Here is a 22,500-nt window from a genome sequence, read left to right as displayed (position 1 = left end):
ACCCTTTATATACATAAGAATGTTACTTATAGTTTGTAAATAGTGGTCAGCAGTATCACAGACCTTAAGCAAATTTTTTTAAAGTTTATATCATTCGCCTTTGACGACCCATTGCAGAATATGGTCAATCGAATGAGCCTTTAGCTCATTCAGTCTTGACTGCTTCCATCCAGTCTTACCTTCTCTGATCGATAGATAGGGAAGGGGGCCTCAGAATGACTGTCGGACCGGGAGGAAGCCAGTTACTGTACCTTTGTCTTTTAATTAGAGGACTGCTCTACTGCTATCAAAACACTGCAGAACAACTACGAAACAGCTGCATTTAATTTGTGTAAAGGTGCTTCATACAATATAAGTGACCGTTTGCCTGTTGCTGATCAGATGATATTTTGAGGTTTTGTTAGTTAATTACCTAGCAGTTGTAAAGAGTATACTAGGCTCTAGTACAGTCATTTGATTAAGAAAATTATCTTAATTTATCTCCTGATTTAATTTGTTCACAACAAGAGTGTGAGCTACGTGAACGCCCCTATACCGATCAACATGAAATTTTAAATTAACAAATTAATATTTTTCTCCCTGTCCACTTCTTAACGGTATGTCATTGTTATCCATCCTAATTGATCTGTAAGTCAAAGGCATTCTTTGACTTCCTAGTAATTTCCATTACTACTGCTATTTGCTTAATTTTGATTATTTTAAAGCAGCCTAAGAATAGGACAATTTATCTTCATATTAATTTGCAACCACTTTATAAAACTTGCAAAGCGGACTATAAGTTATTATCTTACCTTAATTTTCTTCTCCATCCTTTATTTTTTAATACAAGAAGGAAAGAAAGCCACTTTGAGTCAAACTAAAGTGGACATGTAATACTCTCTTTGCGCCTTGTTTTTAATCAGTACCACAATAACGGCCATGACAATAAGAAGGTATACCACTAAGATAGTACACATAATAAGAACCACAATTTCTAACTTTGATGATTGTTGACCATTGACAACAGCCTGATGTCCAGTGGAAACACACCGTCCTGCTGACCTGACCATCTGCTACTGAGGGGTGCCCACCACGTATCCAGTTTGTAATGTGAGTCCCACATCTGTTAGTTGGTTGGCATGAAGTTGGCATTCTTATGCCTGCTGAGCCCTCGAAACGAAACCACCCAGGTCCGATTCCACTGTCACAATAACCGTGGTAAGAAGTGTACGTAATCTTTCTGTCAGCGTTGTTAAGACTCACGTAATTCTGACATTCTGGTATATAAATAAAGAAAATAAGTAAATAACAGTTATCTGAATTAAACTTTATAAAAGGTAGGAAATTCTGAAATATTTCAATATGTCTTGTAGTTTAATTTGCCCCATGTAAGGAAATCCAAGACAGTCTTGGATTCCGGATTCCACACCGTGGATCCCGAACTCTCTGGTACCGGATTCCAGTCTTTGTCAGCGGAACCCTGGATTCTGGATTTCAATTTTTAGAAGGATTCCGGATTCCACCAGCCAAAAGTTCGTGGATTCCGGAATCCAAATTCGCTCACATGGGCCGAATTAATGTTTCGAAAAGTTTTATCTACTGTACATAAAGAGGCTCAAAGTGGGTAAGATCCCCCAACAGCTGCCCTACTGTGGCGATCTTTGTCTGCATACGTCGAGTAATTGAGGATTAGTTACTGACTTTCACACACTGTTAGACATACTATCAAATTTGAGCAGCAACATGGGAAAGGGAGACTAATATATGTGAAGGCATTCTTAAGCTGCCTCGATCTGCGCCTGAGTGATTTCTGCTACATTCGATGAAGTAGGAAAATTTAAGAATTTGTTCATGCTTAGCGTGCGTATATCGAGTTATGGATGCACGCGGGAAGTTTGGAGAGCACGAAAGATGCGTAAGAGTTGCCCGAGGCGATAGCCGAGTGCAACTCTAGCTTCTTGAGTGCTCTCCAAACTTCCCAAGTGCATCCATAACTCGATATACGCACAGCTAAAAGCATGAGCAAATTCTTTTATAACATAGCTGACAAAAATGCTTGCTTTTTGATTAACTACAAAATTCTCGTAACGCGCTACACAATAACAAACGCTTCTATTGGCTGATTACGAACACACCACAATCATCTAGTTTGAATGAAAAAATTCTTTCTGTAGCTTTTCTGTAAAACTGAGAAAGAAAATTTGCTTCTTTATTCGTTAACGATCAATGGAAATTAAGCAGAAACAAAGGTAAAAGAGTCTTAAAGTTCACCTAAAGTTAAAATACTAACATGTTCGTAAGAAGTCGTGGAGTATGGTTTGGATTTGCTGAAAAGATGTTTACGTTTTGCTCGGCGAAATCCAGAAAACATGTTTTTAGCGAAGACGACTGTCATCCTTCTTTAAACTCATATTCATTTACAAACATTGGCTGGTCATTACGGCTTCTTGAGAAGACCTGGCAGCAGTTGTCTTTGTGAGTAATAAATTTATGTCTTCTTGTGTAATTTGTGTTGTTATTGCCAGAGAAATCTTCCTGCTTCAGTCGGATTGTCCGCAGATAACAAAAGTGTATAACAAATTTAAAAACAACAATAAAAACGGAAATTTAACCTCTTAATGTTGTTGATGACCAGTTGGTGTCAGTTCTGTTCCCAGTAAATGTCTTTCGGCCAAAATTTGCTGCAGCTGGTCTTCCGACAAATTTGCGAAACGCGCAACATGCGAGTTTTTTTTAATTCGGCTCAATTTTTGCTGCTTGTTGGATCAGGACCTAAAAGGTCAATGCCGATAGAAAAATCGGGCAGTTCTTCGCTGGTTTCTTCCATATTTTAAAGAGAAGGAAAACTGCACCGCAGCTTAAAAGACGACAACTCTGCAGCCAGGTAAAACAAAATGCTTACGTCATCTTATTTACGCACGGGCGTGCGTAAATAAAGATTTTGTTCATAGCGGCTCAATAGGACTTATATAGGGCAAGCACGCGCGCTATGTTATAAAGTAGGTTACATAATAATTTTATGTACTAAAACTGGTTCAGTTCATCACATTGAGGCTAGTTTTTTTATCGTCTGTCCTCTTGTTGATGATAAAATCGCATCATAACATTGTCAAAGTGTTGTGGATCCACTAGAACGAGCCCCGAGTGAATCTACTAGAAAATTTGAAAATGTCATGACTTGGCGTCAACTTGCTTTTTACCATGACAAAAGTTTGGAAAAAAGGATCAGTAAAAACCATTTTACTTTTCAAAAGAAACTACAGTAGAGCCTGGTGAATACGCACACTTAGGGGACGATGCCATGGTGTCCGTATCATTCGGATGGCCATATTACGTGGGGGTCTCCGAAAAAACGTCCCGGACACATGTTGTATGCATATAAAGACTAAGGCCGACAATGAGGAAGAAAGGTAGGAACAATGACTGCGGCGAAGAAAGCCAAGAAAGTGAAACTGTGTAGTAGGAGGCGGAAAAAACTATTAAAGGCTATATATAGTACAAGGGTCAAGCACGGGAAGAAAGACTGACTTATGAAATCAAACATATCACGATATTCTGCTCCGGCACTGGAGCCCTTTCAAAACATGGATTCCACCCTTGTCCTTCTATTATAAGGAACAGTCAACGGCGAATTCAAACTCCTTCAAAATCGCTCAAAAAACCGCTTTTGAGGTAAAACGACGACTATATACCACAGGTAAGGTAATTCAACGTTTATTTATCATTGATTTATATACACAGTTAGCGACATATCGCTATAGGTGAGGCAAACGGTAAACCCAGAACATTTACTATAAAATAACAATCGGCTACACAAACAGATTGTGCGGGCTCCCTGTGGTAAGATAAAAACGAAGGGGGCAAATGTTCTCGAAGTAAAAATACATAAATAACGCCAGTCAGTTTAGTTGGACATATATTGTTAGTAATACCTATAAAAGAAACATAGTTTTAGTTTGCTGTTTAAATTTCTTGAAAAGTTTTTTTCTTTTAAACCAGTTCCTACCTTGCCTTTTCGATATTAATCCTCCAGAAGTTCCCTCTCGTTATCGGAGATACGACTGCGTTTTGACATGGCGTAAACTTTACGTGAGAAAAAGTGGAATGTTTTGCAGTAAATGCCGTCCTTCGTGAATGTAGTCACTGTACGAGCGCTTTTCAACAAACCTAATTTGATTGGTTGTTACTGACCTTACGTACCACAGACCCTAACAGGAGTTGTCCAGGAGGCTAATTAAGACGATCATTTGTCGTGGATATTACCAATGTTCTCAATCGAGAACTAATGGGTGTTACCCTTTGCGAAAATGTGATACGTGGGGATAACCAGTGTCCGTAAGTAGCAGAGGTTAACAATGTATGAGAGTTTGTGCCTCGGGAAACAAAAATGTGTCCGTTATCTGCATTAACCGGGGTCGTGTTTCAAAATCCCTTGAGTGAGGATGCCGATGAAATCAAAAGGAAATATAAACTTTCCTGTTTGATTTTTTCATTGCCTGCAATTTCATGCAATTTCATTTTCTTCTTCTGCGCGGATCCGTGTGCGTCAAGGAATCTCACGAGTAAATAACAAAAGCAGCGAACTACACTTCGCTGGATAGCCTCCCTTTATAAAAACAAGCTCGCGCAAGTGTCAGATACGATTGAAGCTTGTTATCATAATGATCAGCCTGAAACGCGCAAAATAATAAAAGCCTACAAAGTTTTTTCGTTCTGAGCTTGCGTGCTAGCGGCATGATGCTCTCTCTTCAAATATTGCGGTTTTAATCTCGCAGTCTACTGCGAATTTCAGTGACGCTAACGTTTAGCTCCTATAAATAATAAATAATAAATAAAAAATAATAATAAATATAAATAATAGTCGGTCGGAGGCGTAGAGGAAAGGATGAGTAAAACAAATATTTTACTTTTTAAAAAGAAACTACAGGAGAACTTGGTTAATATGGACAATTAGGGAAAATGCCTTGGTGTCCGTATCGTCCGGATGGCCGTAATAAGTGGGCTTTCCAAAAAAACGTCCAGGACACATGTTGTATTGATATAACGACTATGGCAGACAAAGAGGAGGAACTGTAGGAAAAATGACTGCGGCGAAAAGCCATTAAGGAAGTGAAACGTTTGTAGCAGAAAACAATTATTAAATGGCTATATAGTACAAGGGTCAAACAAGGGAAGAAAGACCGACTTAAAATCAAACAGATCACGCTATTCTGCTTCTTAAACCCAAAGAAATCTGTCATTGTTTGAACAGTGTACAATATCTACAATTAACACGTGATTATTACAAGGAAAATAGACAGCGCGCAGATAACCAGTGTCCGTAAATAACAGGGGTAAACAATGTTTGCGAGTTTGAGCCTCGGGACACAAAAATGTGTCCGTGGTCCATATTAAACGGTGTCCGTATTAAGCGGGTAAATTTTAGAAACTGTTCGTTATATACGGGTGTTTCGTCTTGCAGAAATTAAAATTTTATGTCTGTCCTCTTATTATTGATAGAAAGTAGCCAATCAGCACACGAGAATTAACTCAGTTATTGTAAAAAAAAATAGAGCTTATAAAAACGTTGTAGTGTCGGTGATAAGAGACTTTTACTTTATACCTTTGTAACTATAAAAAAAGAATCTTACTGAGTGGTCTTGTGCTATGAGGTTGCCTTGGAACTTTGGCACCAAGGTCGAGTTTCAAAATCCCTTGAGTTAGCTTGCCCATGAACTCAAAAGGAAGAAGAAAACTATTCCTGTTTGATTTTTTCATTGCCTGCAATTTCATGCAATTTCGTTTTCTTCTTCTGCACGGATCTGTGTGCGTCAAGAGATGGGTCATAGAGTAAATAACGGAAAGCAGCGAACTACACTCTGCTGGAAAGCCTCCCTTTATAAAAACAAGCTCGCGCAAGTGTCAGATACTGGATTGAAGCTTGTTATCATAATGATCAGACTGAAACGCGCAAAATAACAAACGCCTATAAAGTCTTTTTCTTTCTGAGATTGCGTGCTAGTGGCATGATGCTCTCTCTTCAAATGGTGCGGTTTTAATCTCCCAGCCTGCTGCGAATTTCAGTGAATTACAGTTTAGCCCCTCCTGAGTTTATTAAACTCAGTCAAAGAGGTAGAGTCCATATTCTCCATATTTGGCATACCCGATCTCCCTATCAGTCACGGTCTCCTTCCACGGCATGGAGCGAAAACGGCACAAAAAAGTGTATTCACGCTGTTTTAAATTAATTTTTATCACTCTTATTCCATTTCGTTCAAGTTGAAAACCATATGTTGGTGAATGGTTTTTGGTGTTTAATTCTAAGGTAATGTATCTCAATGTAGGAAAAGGGAAAACAATCGTTTTCTAGTCTGAAAGCGTTCCGTGTTTTGTAATGTTAAAACACGAACAGCAGTGTTTTATCACTGGTTTAACATTCGAGCGTAATAAGCTCAAGATTTTTTAACCAGTGATAAAACGCGTGCCTTGCTTTTTCTGACAAGCCTTAAAAAAATTCGAGTTTATTTAACACATCATTTTTGTTAAGGGACTTGCCTCGCCCCTTATCTGTAACAGGTTTAGGAAAATGGCTGATGCGCACTCTCGTAATATCGGAAACAGAAACAACTTAGGCATGCCTTCCTTTAGATTCACTGCTGGTCAGCGGCAATGAGCAGTCCGCCTCTGGAATGACTTTGCAGAATGTTTAGGTGATATAGAGAATCTCGAGCAGCTTAAGGCTGAAGTGAAGGAGCGTCATTTCCTCATTTCATTTTTTTTTTTTCCAATAAATTTAACATATTGTAAAGTAGATAATTATGCTTTTAGTATCAAATTGTAATTGTAAAGTTGGCTGAAAAGCCATTTTATGGGGTAGGCTGATGAACTATTTACATACTGTTACTAAATAGTTCACTTCAATAGGATTGCTAAATAACGGTTTTCTCTTTTTAACTAAAAAAAATAATAATAATAAAATGGGAAAACAAAAAAAGCCAAAATAACAAAGGTTGGTCAGATATAATTATGTAAATACATTGTACAACCTCAAGTACACAGTTTAAAGACCTGTTCACGTGTAGGTGGGTAACCCGCCTGTCCATATTATCTCTCATTTTAATTTGGTCAAGTTTACATAATAGGTGGCGGTGACCATATGAGAGATTGTATGGACAGGCGGGTTACCCTACCTAAGCGGGTCACCTCACTAACATGGGGACCCTCACCTCCATGTAAACAGGCCCTAAGCGTCTACCTTCCTTCGCAAAAGGGCTATCCAAATTAAAGAAATTTCCACAGTTATTCTGAATCGTGCAAGAGGGAAAAACGTTCGAAGAGAGTGTCACTACATCTAGCTGCGATGCGACGCGACATAATGGGAATTTGATATAAATTAAGTTTTGCGGAATTGCAAACAGGTCATTGAGGCAGACTGATACGTACACGTAAGAATCACTTCACCAACTTATCCTTGGATCGATGAATAAACAGTGGTGAAGATGGATTAGTCTGGTGATTTCTCAGTTAAAAAACTTCTACATTTTGGTGAATAAGTTTTTTAATATTTTAGTACGTTTATTTAAAGTATTTACATTAGATCTTTCAGTCATTTTAACTCGTATTTTTCATCATACTGAAGACCGGAGGGCTGGTATTGTGTCACGAATGGCAATATTTCTTTTTTCTCCTTGTTGTTTCTTTTTAGGAGCTTATTTTCTTTTTTGTGAATTTCATTTCTGATAGTAGTTTTTTTGTTGTTTTTTTTTTTTTAATTTGAATTTTTTTCCTCAAAGGTTGTTTCTGAGGAGTTTTTCATAGGACTCTCAAGGCTTCTTCTTTGACAAATCCTTTTTTAACATTTTAGTCAGGTCTCTTAGTGCAAAATATAGGCCGGATCGTTACAAACGTGACAAAAGTGTCAAATTTGGCACCGAGCTTCCTTAGCACCTGCCGATTAATACTGGAGGGGGTGCCCGTTACAAATGGTCCTAATTACAGATAAAAGGGGGGGGTTAACTTTCACCTATAATAGCAGATTGGGTTTCCTGTGGTGAGTACTCTTCTTGTTCGATTTGGCTAAAAAGCATTTGTTTCAAATTTCTAAGTTTTTAATTTGGTAATGTTTAGTTGTTGTTACACTATTCAAAATAGTTTTACATATACATAAATACTGACTAGTGCCCAGTCTCCACACGGTGTGGCCATGTTCACTGTGTGGCTATCAGTGTCACTGCTAAGACTTGCCAGTGATAATATCATTACTTATCAATTTAAACAGATCACAAAGCCAGCTTTCAAAGATGTCATACAACAACATAAAACCCAAATGTATCACATCCTATATGATAGAACGTTAAATTTTGACATGCCACATGACCGACCTCATGAACCGTGACTGACAACGCAATGCGCCCACTTTGTAATTGTGCAGCTAAGATTAGATTACAATTCGCTTTGTTGGTAACCCTGTCCTCGAGATAATGATTAAAATATGTCAACCTCGTCCTCAGGGGGAAAAGGAGGAGCAACGGTGGCACAGTTGGTTAGTGCGCAGCCTTCGGTGGGCGAGGTCTCAAGTTTGATCCCCGGTGTCAACACATCCTTATTTTAACTTCTCTCCTTTCTATGTAGCTTTGACTAGCTTTAAATATCCTTAAAAAAGAGCATTAATGGAGAGAGGGGGTAAAAGGAGCGCACCGTCGACCTCAAGTTTATCAGTCATTATTACTGTCACGAGTTATTGATGTAAAATATGGTCGTTTTACCTTTTTCTACCTTTTTATTAAGCCCTGGGGACGAGGTTGTAAAACATGCCTCTCCAGGAATTTTTAACGCTATTTTTTACACATTTGCATTTAAAAAGAAGTGTATGAGGTCCCTGTATGCCTAGACACCTGTAAGGAGCTCATTCACTTTAGAGCCCTCGCACCAGAGTGTTAATGGTAGGTCTGTACGATCTTTCAAAAAAAAGGAAGGTCGTCGCGTGCCTTACAATTTACAAACAAACTTCAGAAGAGCTGAAAGTTACAGGAACAAGGCCTCTTTTAGCCAACCAATGATACATCATTCATAAAAATGAATGTAATTTGTTTGCTGCAATTAGGCAATACCCCGTGTTTACGAAACCTCACGATCATGAATTCCTAAAGAGCAATTCAGTTACCAACTTTTCACAAAATAATGCTGTGGAAAATTACAGAAAATACCAAAAAAAGCAAGGGTCAACAATAATTATGGCCTGGTCCCTTATAATAATGGAGTGGTCATCACAAAGAAGCCCATCAGCCCCAACTTTGACCTCTCAAACAGATTTCTGACAGATTACATACTGCAAAACTTTGCATTCACTTATACCATGTTGCCACACCAGGAGCCTAGAAATTTGCTTCCTGGTCACACCTTGTTTTTATTGCTCAATATCATTCTAAAGAGCTTTATGAAATATTTTGTTAGTAGGGGTGTTCTGAACATGATTGAAATTTAGAGATGGTGACAAAAACGAACACAAGAAAAGTCACAAAACGAGACACATGAAACAACCGCAATCTAATATTCGCGTTACTCCGATTTAATGGCTCCTTTGGCTGCTACGCTGACGTTTTTGAAGATGGAAGTAGTATCACAACTAGTCCCGGGTTAGGTATACTGTTTATTACCAGTTTCACGGTTCTTGAGACTTAGGGTCTGTTAACATAAAGGTGGGGGACCCCAGGTACGTGAGGTAACCTGCTTAGGTGGGGTAAAAAAAATAACCCTCCTTTACATGCAATCTTACAACCCTGCCATCCTGGGGTGCACCTTCTCAAGATTATTGAATGGTCGCTAAGCACGTAAACAAGAAAAGTGCTGGCAAACCACGTCTACGCTCACTTGCTGCTCTTACTGCAACCTTCAGTGTTGTGGCTTTCTATCGTTACCTTAAATAATTATGTGAAGCCACCCAATGCCAAAGTGAATTTTGCGTGAATGTGATGTATCACGAATCCGACCCCGACTATCCTGGGTTACCTCACCTTGAAACATTGACATGGCAAAATTTGACCTCAGCTGAGAGGGTTACCCAGTGTGGCAGACTGGGCTACCCACCTTGAAGGGTCACCCCTCCTATCATGTAAACGTGATCAAATTAAAATGAGAGATTATATGGACAGGTGGGTTAATACTCCCCTAAGTGGGTTACCATGCCTACTTGGGGTCCTCTTCCTCCATGTAAACACTGGCCCTAAAAGTTAGTCCGGCCCCCTTTCTACGGTTTCAGCAGTTAAACCATTCACCATTTATCATTTGAGTCAATCTTGTACCACTTGAGTCTCACTTTTAGGAATTGATAAGCTGTTATTATTTTTGGACATGAGTGCTTCAGTGCCAAATGTAGAGGCTTCATGATAAACCATGCTGTTTTGTGAAGCTTGGGCTAACCTGTTCCTTTTTTTCATTAATGAGACCAGATTCTTGTTTTGTTTGTTTTTGCTTTGTAAAGCTTAGACAAACTGCGAGAATTGTAAAATATGATATGACTTTTGCCACGATGCTTTCGTCTCTGTCAAAACATGCACGTGCATCTAACAGATAAAGAGAGACTGAAAGGCATCCTCCTTAGGAAAGAACTATTTTGGGTTCTGTCATTTCGTTATTTCCTCTTCATGAACAGCTGTGACAGTCATAAATCCCTGAAAATATGTGATACAACAGACTCTTTTTCTTTCCTTTTTTTTTCAAATTTCTTTTTTTCTGAAATTTTGTGTGTGAATCGCTATGCCATACGCTTTCTTTAGGTTAAAGTGACACGTAATAACAAGTAATACTTGATAAATAAGGCTTAAGCCACACAATAAGGCCTCCTCTAATTGAAATACATTAGAAAAGGAGAAGAGAACCCCAGAAGCTGAGTACTTGCAAGTTATAAAGCAAAGACGAGGCTATCTTAAAAATGACTTATGAAAATGTGGGCGGACTGTGGACTTGCTTTAAGGGCACAGTAATAATCAACTTAATTATACAATCAATAAGCTAATAATGGATGAAAATGCCAGATGTTCAAGTAAAATTGTTTTTTACAACTTGAGAAGAGTATTCTGAGTGATTTAAGGTATTAAATAACAAGTTTCAATCAAAACACCACAGGGACCCCAGCAGGTGAAATTTACAATAATTAAATCCTGTTTAACACGCTTCAGTGGCATATTTGCATTGGGCACCCCCTCTAATATTCATGGTACTGCAATAAGCTATCGCTGTGCAAAGTTTGGTGCTTTTGTCGACTCTGTAACGATCCTGACCTTAACAGACCTGACTATTTGGAGCTGAGGGTGACACGAGGTGAAATGTGTGTGCAAGAAGGTTTCCGTTTGTTTAAAATGTGTCTTTGCATCGAGGATAGATTTTTCCTTGAATCTTGTGCCTTTGTATACCACCGTGTCTAAAAACGCAGTCTTAGTGTCAAATGTTTCGAATTTAATAGTTGGGTGATTAAAGTTTGCTTCTTCACTGAAGGCTTTGATGTCTGGTTTACTCATGTCCCATAGGGAAAAGATATCGTGTATGTAGCACTTCCAAACTGTTGTTCTAAAGACAGTTTTGGTTAGAGTTGTTGTTTCAATATATGTCATGAAAATATTGGCAGAGGAATCAAAACTGCTGTCTTTGTGCCCATTGCAGTTCCATGGTTTTGTAGGTAGTGCTGTCCATTGAAGTGGAAGAAATTTTCTTTACCTAGGCATTTCCGACAAGTAATGTGTAGGAATGAGTTGTCTTTGTAGACATTTTCATATGCTTTGTGGCAGACAATTTCAATATACCGTCCTTTTGCTGTATATTTGTGTCAAGACTCGATCAAGACTCATATAACGTCCATAGAAACAAGAAATTTTCGGTGTTTCACATTTGTCTTTTCAGTGAAAGGTATGATTCTGTGATTTTGATATTGGTTGTAGCAGTGTATCAACAAACTTTGTCAAACACAGAACAAGGTTTTATTGGATTATTAAGAGGAAACCAAACATCCATGTATTAACAAGGGGGTGGGTCATGGAATTTTCAACCTTGCTTTAGGGGTGGGTCAGTCATTTTTGTCCCGAAGGGAGGGGTTGGGCCATGTGTTTTTTATCATCCATATTTCCAAATGCTCCCCCCCTCCCCCCCCCTCCCCCAAGAAAAAAGCTAACTCTAAGCATTAGATCTTTTGATGGCTCAAAGAAATAAACATCTTTCTTTAAAGTACGTGTAATTTGTACTTACGAAAAATCATTGTTGTAACTGATGTTGCAGTTTTAACTATCGAGACTATTAAGATCGTGTTTAATCCTATCTTTCTGAAACAGGTTCATTTATTAAAACCCTTGGATATCTTTATGACGCTTTTGAAATACGCGCGAAAAAGGTACGTCTGTATAAAAAAGGTAACACATGCAGGGACGTGAAAGAGGATGTCGACAAAGTCTGTATCGAGGTACAAAAAACTTCTGACAAAACAGGTGGAAAACCTACACGCGGTTTCTCACTTCAACGCAAAACATTTAGTGCTTTAAACTACGCCCAAGACTTTGGAACCACAATGAAGGAATCGCTTCAAAAGAACTACGAATTCGAAGGGCTGCACTCAAGAAAAATCGAATTGTCCCTTGTTAAATACTTTCATGCCTCTGTCAACACTTTCAACTATGTCTCTCCCATCGATGCAAACAGTACCAAAATAAGCTAAAGTTGTGATAAGGGACTGGATAGAGAACTTTCGCCCTGTTTGACAACGAATCATAAGAAGCCAACCAACTCAAGATAACTAAGGATTTTCACCACCGTCACGGTACTATGTCATGCTATTTGCTATCTTTTTAAAAAGCTAAAACTTTTTTTTCTTCATCAATTGAATTCCAAAAATAACGGGTCCTGCCAGTTTCGTTATTTAAGAGTATATTTTGGCATTGATTTTTTCCCGTCGTCTGTTGCAATGGATTGAAGGATTGAAAATGGATTGAAACTTAGGCCAGCAACAAGGACCCAACAAGACACAGGGCATACAGCAACCGGATAAGTACACGAGATTGTTTCAGATAACGAAAGTGACAAAGAAGGTTACTTTGAAGTAGTTTATAGGAGGACATGCATGACCAGGTCGGGAAGATCAGTACGAAATCATGACTGGTGCGTCTCGATCTATGAGGCTGGTGTCATATTGATGGCTATACGACTTAATCTAATTTTAACAGGGGTCTTAATAGCTATCACTTACCCATTTTTACTACTTCGGTTAGATAATTGTATGTTCGATTCTTTTTTATATTTTTAGTTACTTATAGATTGTACTATTGGCGGACTTTATGTAGATTCATATAAAAATATACCTTGATTTTAGAAAATTCGGGCTATGACGGAAAAATATTCGCTGAAGGAAAGTGAAAGTTAATAGCTAACCGAAATTAGTAGTTAACTGAGAATTGGCCCGAAAAAAATTAGTTAATTGATATTTAGCTGAAAAATTAGTATTTAACTGAGAATTGGGTACCAACAATTGCTGGCAGTGAAAAAAATCTGCAAACGCATAATCGTCTCACGTTCAACACAAGCAAAATGTTTAGCTATGGTAAAAAAACAAAACAAAAACAAAAACAAAAACAAAAAAAAAACACTGCAAAAGCCGTGTACGAACAATCTTGCTCAACGTCGGATCCAATAAGATCGTGATCAGTCAAAATATATAAAATTGAAAACGTTACAGTCAAGAAGACTTTTGCAGGGACTGATCAAACAACATGAAATAGAGTTGCGATAAGTTGCGAAATTTCGACTGGCCAATACCAATCTTCATCAGGTTTATTAAGATATCACGAATTTACAGAAGTATATATGAAGTAAAATAATGACCGGAAATTACAAGCAGAATGTCATCAAATAACTAGGAAAAACTCAGCCTATTGGCAGATCAACACATCTGGACTTTTCTCTTACGCTCGTCTTATTCAAGTTCCCGGATGTACAGTCACAAGGTCGGCAGACCAGCATAGACCCTGTTTTCACACCAGAAATAAACGAAGTCTTGGCCCGGCTAAATGTTCACCTGGAATTTTGCTCTTGCCCAATTAATTTGACTTCTAAAAGCCTGTTCCCGAAAAGCGGACAATATCGTACATTTCTGTCTCAGCCCGGATCAGGGCGATTGATTCGTTTAGCCAAATGAAACGAGAATACAATACGATATTGGACGACACTGGGAATCGTATTAACTTTGTCCCATCCCAGAGATTTACATGATCAGGGGCACCCAATGAACCTGTTCCTCAAACTATTTGTTCTTCAGGCCAATTTTTGCTGTCTGGGAGATTTGGAAAAAAATGTATATCTTTGGAAGGAATGTTGCTGGGAAATAGACAATTAAGGGTGATTGAGGGGATTTCATGTCTACAATAGTTGCAATGAGCTATTTACCCCCCCCCCCCTCCCCCCTCTCACTGAAGGGTTAATATGCGACTACACCCAGTTTCCTTGTTTTTAGTGGAGTCTGCTAGGAACAATTTTTGGCTTGTATGTCATGTGCCCTAATTTCAAAAACACTTTAAGTGGGCTCCCCTTTCACTGAATTTCGTTTCACTTTTTTAAAATAACCCAGACCGATGAAAACTATACTCACCGCTCACAGGGTGCTGGCAGTTTTTACCGTCTCCATTGAAATGCTGTTGACATGAACAGCTGTAGGACCCAATGGTGTTCGTACATGAAGCGAACTTGTGACAGCTGTGTAAACCGCTGGTGCATTCATCAACATCTACAATCGAATGGAGATTCAGGGCGCTGATGTATCAAACATTTTTGGCGTTTTCAAGGCTTCATGTAATGGCTGGTTTTAGTATTTAGATGCATTGTGTCGATTTTTAAGAGCATTTTATAGTGGAAGGACATTAAAAACATTCACTTTTCGGCATTCATAAAAAAAAAGCTATTAGATGCTTATTGGAAACTAAGTCCATCGATTGATGCCGCATATAAACAGATGGAGGATAGTGGGTTTAAAACCAGATAAACTTCAGACATGTTTCACAGGACGACACAGTATATGCAGGCTTTTGAACTTCTTTTTACATAGAACTCATTTCTAACAGTAAATGAGTTCTTTGCATAGCTCTCTCAATAATGAATTTCAATGCTAAGATACAAGAATATCAATCAATCGACATTAAGATCTTTGAAACAGTACTACTAAAGTGTAGGTTTTATGTAGCTCTGCTCAGGGCTCAGCAATTGCTGTACAATGGCTCATTTTTAAAACAAGCAAACGTACCATTGCAAGTCCTCCCGTCTCCTGTGTATCCTGCTTTACACGCGCATGCGTACGATCCCACAGTATTGGTACAGACCGCATTGGCGTCACGACAGCTGTGATCGTTGGTAGAACACTCGTCGACATCTGAGAACATAAAATTACTCGAAATATAAGAAATACTTTAGTTTATTTGTACTTTTACACTATCAATCGCGAGATAAAATCAATACAAACATAACGATTGCGGAGAGAGAGATATTTCCTACTATCAACATTGCAGTATTAAATATTTTTTGAAATGTTTAAATTTGTTTTCGATAACTCCAAGAAGAAGTAAAAAACTTGATTTTAAAAGCTATATCTCACATAATACTACAAGTTTGAACGTTCAGTGAGAATGTGCAAACACGTTCAGAACCGTAAAGACGTACCAAGTACAAACATGTACAAAGTTTCAAGAAAAGAGCTTAAGCCGTAAGTTTGTGGATTTGTAATTCAACTAATCACCTCTTTGGAGAAGATTCTTGGACTGCTCAGTTACGGATTGATTCAAGCGCTGATTGAAATTCTGAATTGGCCTCCTTGAATTACAGTACCCGAGAAAAGTGACACAGCTTGTTGACTTTGCCTAGCTCATGTCCGTTTTGTTTTGACCAAAAGGCCATTCGTGACGTCTTTTATAATGCTGTAGTCGTGATTTTTCTCTTCGAATACCTTTCAAATCTGGCAACCACATCATACCAAGAACTCAGGGGAAGGGGGAGGGGGGGGGGGGGGGGCTTATAATCTTCGTTGTCTTCTTATTCGCTGATGCATGATAAATTCGCTTGGGGAATTTCTTCTAAAAACACTCGACTCGCCTTTTATCATTAAAAATTCCTTAAATAGAGCAATATTCTGCTCAGTTTTCTTTCTAGTGTTTTCCTTTTCTTGTCCTTCGGGAAATTCTTCGAGTGAGACTTAATCTGTGAACCTTGAAGTGCCCGATCGAAGACGACGTAACTATTTTAGTGAAAGCGGACAGTGAAAGGCGCGAAAACCGATACGATGTTTTAATAGTGAAGATTTTCGTCTGCGGCCTGTGATTGGTTATACGATAATTCTTACTTGTGAGAAAAATTGTCCCACCAGTCAAATTGCCAGTAATTTTTAACAGATAATATTTACCGGTCATATTACCTTATGGTAAATCTCATTACATAAATACTAATTACAGATACTTGATCTGTCGTAGAATAAAGATGATGTGAACTGCGGCAATACAAATAAAAATAAAGATATGATCGTCGCAGTGCATGGCAATTGCAATTTAATCAATTGCAAATTAACAACGACATGATCGTGGCAATGGCTATTGCAATTGAAGCAGTTCACATCATATTCTTTTCATTCTATGATTCATTCCGTTCACGGAATAATCAGCAAAAGTAAGTGTTTTTAAATTTATCCTCATTCATGAGAGCTCGGCGTTTACAAGAAGTATACTGCCGTTTTGAAATCAGGAGAACACTTCGAGCAGCCAAAGATGAAAGACACTTGCTCATTTGTTTATATAACGACTGTTCATCATAGTCCGATAGTCTTTTCCTGAGACCCCATCATAGTTGGATTCATGGAGAAATTTTTGAGATTTAAAACCCAAAATGGAAGAAGGAAATTTGTTTTCTTTCGAAGTCCTTGTTGTTATCATGAAAAACTTGTATCCGTGTTCATTAAAATGCCTGAATAGTGGAGCTGTCATGGCTTGCGTGTGGTTGCCACCGTTTTTGTTCTTTATTTTCTACTTTAGTGTAGTCTGTTATAAGTAGCTTGTTTAGTTTCTCTGGCTCATTTTCCTCGATTTTGTTGACAGTTTTTTTTCTCTTAGCACCGCATTTTCAATACATTTAGCCAGAAAGACGTTCTTTTCATGTGTTTGAGTTTTTGGAATTTTTGTTAACTTAGTCTATTGTTGTTTTGCGTACATGAAATCAAATCGTTGTTTGCTGAAAACCATGGCCATTTTCTTAAATTTTGTTTTTAAAACAGCTCTAATCTGATTGGTTCTTGGTGGTTTCTTTTTTGTTTTCAACCAATCAGAAACCGTTTGTAATCTGCACTCGTGTTGCAAATTTGCACTCGTGTAACAGAAGAACTGCACTCCTTTCTCTACAGCCAATCAGAATTCAGTAATTTTTTTTGTGTGTTTATTATTAGGCCTAAAAAAGATGATCGTAGGTTTGAACAATCAGCATCGTTCCACGTATCCGATGATATTAACTGGCTGCTTGGCTCCGCTTTTTTATTTGCTTACTACATACAGTCAATACTAAAATTAATTTAAACTTCTGCTAAACCAAAACTTTAACTGTAAAAAGCGAGGAGAGCACAAAAGACTCTCGTATTGCTGTCGTTGCTGTTCAATCTAAAAACAAACATATCATACAAACGAAATTAAACTCAAACGGCTCACCAGTGCATGTGAATCCATCCCCTGTGAATCCTGCTGTACATGCGCATGCGTAAGATCCAACAGTATTATTACACACCGCATTAACGTCACAGCTATGAGAGTTGGTAGAGCACTCGTCGATATCTGGCGAAAAAAGTGAGGAAGCCTTTTTGTTTAGTGATGCAACAAACTCTGGATCAATAACTAAAGGTCATTTACTTACATTTTCTCTATGCGTTAACCCTGCTTAACTACTATAGGTAATCCGATTTTTCATGCCTTTCTTACATATAAACGGAGGGGGAAACATTGAACTACACGTAATAAACACAATTGGAAAGAAAAGAATCTCAAAAGGCGAGAACGTCTTAAGATAGCTTATAGGTGAGACTTTCTCTTAGCTCTATAGCAGAACGAGCTATAGTAAGAGGGAGTATTCGAGGGAGAAAATTTCCCTCCTGAAATGCATAACGATTCAATGCGAATTTTTATTAATTATAACAGCAAAGTACCCTGTTTGCTCAGTTGGCATACTAAAGATCAATTTCGTTAAGATATGTTTGTCGGACGTGCGTTTCAGTTTGGGTTTTACGGAAAAAACCTTGAACGTCCCCAAAATCTACCTTTGATTTGATGTTAAGCCCAAATAATGCTAAATATGCTTTAAAATACGCATTTAAAAATCAAATAGAATAATGAAACAGAAAAGAAGACAGGAGAGAAAGGGTTAGATCGGAGCCTGGTCACCCAATCAGTTTCTAACCGGCTGGGCTTGACAATTGTACAAGACCGAGTTTAGTGAAATTTGGCGAGATATGTAATTCTAGTTTTACTTTAATTATTATTTCGAACCATTGATTAAAAGTTATATGTCCATCGTTTTCTACATGTTTAAATGTAAAGATCGAATATAGAAAATACAGGCACGTACATCGTTTTGGAAGCGTTTTTTTTCTTTTACAACACCGCAACAGCTTACCTGAGCATGTTTTTTCATCGCCTGTGAATCCTGCTTTACATGTGCATGCGTACGATCCAACAGTATTGCTGCAAACCGCATTAACGTCACAGCTGTGAGAGTTGGTAGAACACTCGTCGATATCTGCATGAGAATCGTAAGTTACGTAAAGCGTTAGAATAACTAATATTAAATCTACCTGCTCAAATACCTTTGCAAGGTTTTCCATCTCCTGTGTACCCAGCATTACAGGAGCATTTGTATGAACCCACTGTATTCTGGCAAACGGAATTGACGTCACAGGAATGGGAACCAGTGGTACATTCATCCAAGTCTAAAAAGTAAGCACACAGAGGCTTCTTGTCAAACAACATGACTTTTTTAGTTAATGAAGCTTGTTTAAAACGACTATACTGTGGTGGACCTGGGTAATTGAAGTACACTGGCAAGGCAAAAAAAAATGTGTGAAAAAAGGAACTTCCAAAAAGGGTCGTAAGCGTGCCCTGAGTTAAGGTATATACTTAATCTATTCGTTAATAATTTGCAAAGAGGTGTTTAGAAAACCAAGGTAAAAAGTAGGCGGAGGTTAGCGCGACTTTTCCCGTGGTTCCAATGTATGAACGCTTTCTCGTTCTTCTTTTGATTACGCCGATTTCAGGCTTTTGCGGCCATTTTTAGGTCAATGGACATTTTTTTAATGCAAATGTATACGACTTGTTTCCCTATGTTTCTAACAATGAAACTGATTGGTGTTACCCTCTCAACCATCTGCCTAACATGCTGCAATTGTGTTTCGAACTTTTTCAATGTAGTTTTAACTCAGTAGATTCACTATCTGGAACGTGAAGATTAAGATATATACGGTTATAAATCTTCATAGTGCTACGCTTATTACCTTTAAAACAAGTGTAGTTGTAACAGTTAGTACATGGCACATCATTCCAAGTGTAACCATGCCTGGCGCCAAGAGTGTGAACACAGTCTTCGTTTTTCCAGTCGTTCGGTTGCTGTGGGGCCCAGAACCTAAATTTGCTTATTTCTTTGTTTGTCCACACAAAGGAGCCCTCCACACTTCGGTCATTGAGTCCAATCCAAGATCTCTCTCCGTTGTGACGGTGTTGAATGTAGACATTTTCTTCTTGATTGTGAACCGTTACCAAATTGGAACTCATCGCAGAACAGTTTGATTCAGCGGTCAGCCACGAGGCGCATGCTCGACTTGTGAAGTAACAGTAGCCACCGAAAAAACTCCATCTTGGCTGGCAAATATCTGTGATAAAGATATAAAACTGTGCAGTTTAGAAATCCCCACATATTTGGTCCCTTAAAGAGTGCTTTCTCCACAGGCTTCCCAAAGCTTAGTAAGGAGAACGGAACAATCGAGAAACGCGAGAAATGGAGGCAAGGAACGCGAGTGACTGGAGACGAGGCAGCTTCACAAATACCATCCCAACTGCTTGTTGGGCCGATACGCTTAGCAGGAGGAAAAGAGGAAAATAAAATTAACGACCCCAAATTGAGAGCAGTATGTACTGATTAAATGGAATAATCAGTAGCAAAAACATTGATCGCGTTCCTCTTTTAATGAAATGACTCTCGCATAAGTTATCTTTTTATGCATTCATAATGAATTAGTTGTGAGCAATCAGTAAAACTTATGTGTTACGAAAACGAGAATTCCATAAACCCGTTCTTACCTGACAAGACAGTATATGATACTGAGAGAGGGTCGTACTTTGACTCGTACAACTCTTTTAAACACACTCGAGCTCCTGTTGTGTTGATATACTGAAAAATGAGATATGTGACGATAAGAGTGCATTTGATAATGCACAATTCCTAATTATTTCGCCTTAGTCTGGACAATAAAATGTACGTTGCTAGTGATTGCTGTTCATACTGTATTAACTGCAGTTTTACCGACTAGTACTTAAGCCCCGTGCAATTAACCGGACACAACACTGTTGGCCAACAACTCCCAACATTGTTGGATGAGTGGGGGTGTGTTCAAGCAACTCGCTCGCTACACTATGAGGTACCAGGAATCTGATTTACATCTTGGTCTTTATTCTTCTTTGACTTCTGCTAACAACAATGTTGGGAGTTGTTGGCCAACAATGTTGCGTCCGTTTGGACGAGGCTTTAGTTTATTAGGGTTAAGGTATACGTCATTGGCATTGCTTAATAAATTAATGTAGTCAAAAGCGCTTGTATTAATGAGAATAAAACTAAGAAATGTACTCTGCCTGTTGGTTCACTTATTTTGAACGCTATGACTTAATTACACCCCTCCTATAAATAACCTTAAAATGGTTTATTGCCGTGACAAAAAGTTTAACAATTCAGTTAGTTCACAAATACCCGCACCGCTAACGGGATCACTAACGCCTCAAAGATATTTTTAATTACAGCCCTTAACTACGCAGATCTCTGACTCACCTCAACCCAAGCGGTTATTGAGTTATGCATTGGATCCAGGCCTCCCCCACTGGAAGTGTGATTCGCTGATACAAATACACTTGGGGCATTCTTGAACACTTTGGTAAAAGAAATGTCCTAAATAAATAAATGAACACACGTTAAATATTAGGTTAATATAAAACTTAACGTGGAGGTATAGCAAGATATTAATAATACTGACCCTGCAGAAAGCGTGATTGTTCCAGGCTCCTGGTGACTGAGAGTTTGGAAAATAGATTGAGCTGTGTTCCGAGAACAGGGGCTTGTGAAGAGACAAGAAGGCCAACCAGTTCTAAAAACAGAAAACAGAAATTTCACTGCACCGTAACAACGCCGGGTAATACATGTATGTCTGAGAGACAGGTAGAAATATAGATGATTATTATATATGTACTGAGATTTACCCACTGAAAAGGCGCGAAATAAATTTGGTTCACAAGACGGTCTAAGAACCCGACAGGCAATCAAATGGCGCGTATTGCTTTTTCCACGTGCGAGGAAAACGATACGTCCAATCAGGTGCTGCGTATCATGTTTTTTGACGTGTGAGCCGTAACAAGGTGATTTTCATTCAGCTGGCAGCATTTCACTTTGTTTAAGAAATCTTTCGCAAGTGTTGAAGCTTAAAAACATGAACGAGAAAAGGTTTGTTCATCACGATACTTCAGTCGAAGATTACGTGGAAAGTCTCGAAAACAGGAATACGAAAGAGAAAACGAAACAAGATGTGAAATTGCTGGAAACGTTTTTGAGAAACGAAAAGAACGAGGAGCGAGAAGTGCAAGACATAGAGCCCGCAGAATTAAACAAGCACCTTGCGGGGTTTATTCGTTCTGTGAGACGAAAAGACGGAGAAGATTATGAGCCTTCAAGTTTAAGATGCCTTGTTTCAAGTATTGAAAGACATTTGAAGAAAAATAATTATACTAAGAGTATCATTAACGATAAAGAATTTGAATTGTTTAGAAAGTGTTTACAGGCTAAACAAAAAGAGCTGAAGAAAGCAGGCCGAGGCAACAAGGACAAAGCTGCTGTGGCTATCACGGACGAGGAAGTCGATATACTTTACGAAAACAATTTGCTTGGAGTTTCCTCTGCTGAATCATTGTTGAATACTGTTTGGCTGAACAACACCATTCATTTTGGATTGTGTGGTTGTCAAGAGCATAGGGATTTGTGCTGGGGAGATGTAAAGCTTTTTAAGGACGCACAAGGTAACGAATATCTAGTTTACAATGAAAGACAGACAAAAACAAGGTCTGGAGTAGACGCCTCAAACGTTCGAAAAGTTTCCCCGAAAATGTTTTCAACTGGTGATGAACGAGATCCTGTCGTGGCGTTCAAAATTTACCGTGAAAAGCGACCGGAAAACATGATGGCTGACGATGCTCCATTCTACTTGGGAATAAACCACACGAAAACAGACGGCTCCAAAAAACA

At 38.5% G+C, this 22,500-nt stretch overlaps 1 protein-coding gene across 1 annotated transcript in view; it reads right to left on the bottom strand.

Annotated features, from left to right (window-relative positions):
- LOC140947025 (uncharacterized) overlaps positions 1-22,500 on the bottom strand; it is a 49,269-nt gene that overhangs the window by 20,596 nt on the left and 6,173 nt on the right. The window contains exons 9-17 of the mRNA XM_073396106.1: positions 21,242-21,352; positions 21,040-21,156; positions 20,298-20,388; positions 19,496-19,870; positions 18,812-18,934; positions 18,622-18,744; positions 17,664-17,786; positions 15,230-15,355; positions 14,582-14,716 (exon numbers count right to left, since the gene is read on the bottom strand). Of these exons, the coding sequence (XP_073252207.1) occupies positions 14,582-14,716; positions 15,230-15,355; positions 17,664-17,786; positions 18,622-18,744; positions 18,812-18,934; positions 19,496-19,870; positions 20,298-20,388; positions 21,040-21,156; positions 21,242-21,352 (1,324 nt within the window). The remainder of the gene's footprint in view (positions 1-14,581; positions 14,717-15,229; positions 15,356-17,663; positions 17,787-18,621; positions 18,745-18,811; positions 18,935-19,495; positions 19,871-20,297; positions 20,389-21,039; positions 21,157-21,241; positions 21,353-22,500) is intronic.

The sequence above is a fragment of the Porites lutea genome, chromosome 8 (genome assembly GCF_958299795.1).
Source record: "Porites lutea chromosome 8, jaPorLute2.1, whole genome shotgun sequence".
Taxonomy (NCBI): Eukaryota; Metazoa; Cnidaria; class Anthozoa; order Scleractinia; family Poritidae; genus Porites; species Porites lutea.
The sequence above is the reverse complement of the archived record's forward strand: the minus strand, read 5'-3'. Positions and strand labels throughout refer to the sequence as shown.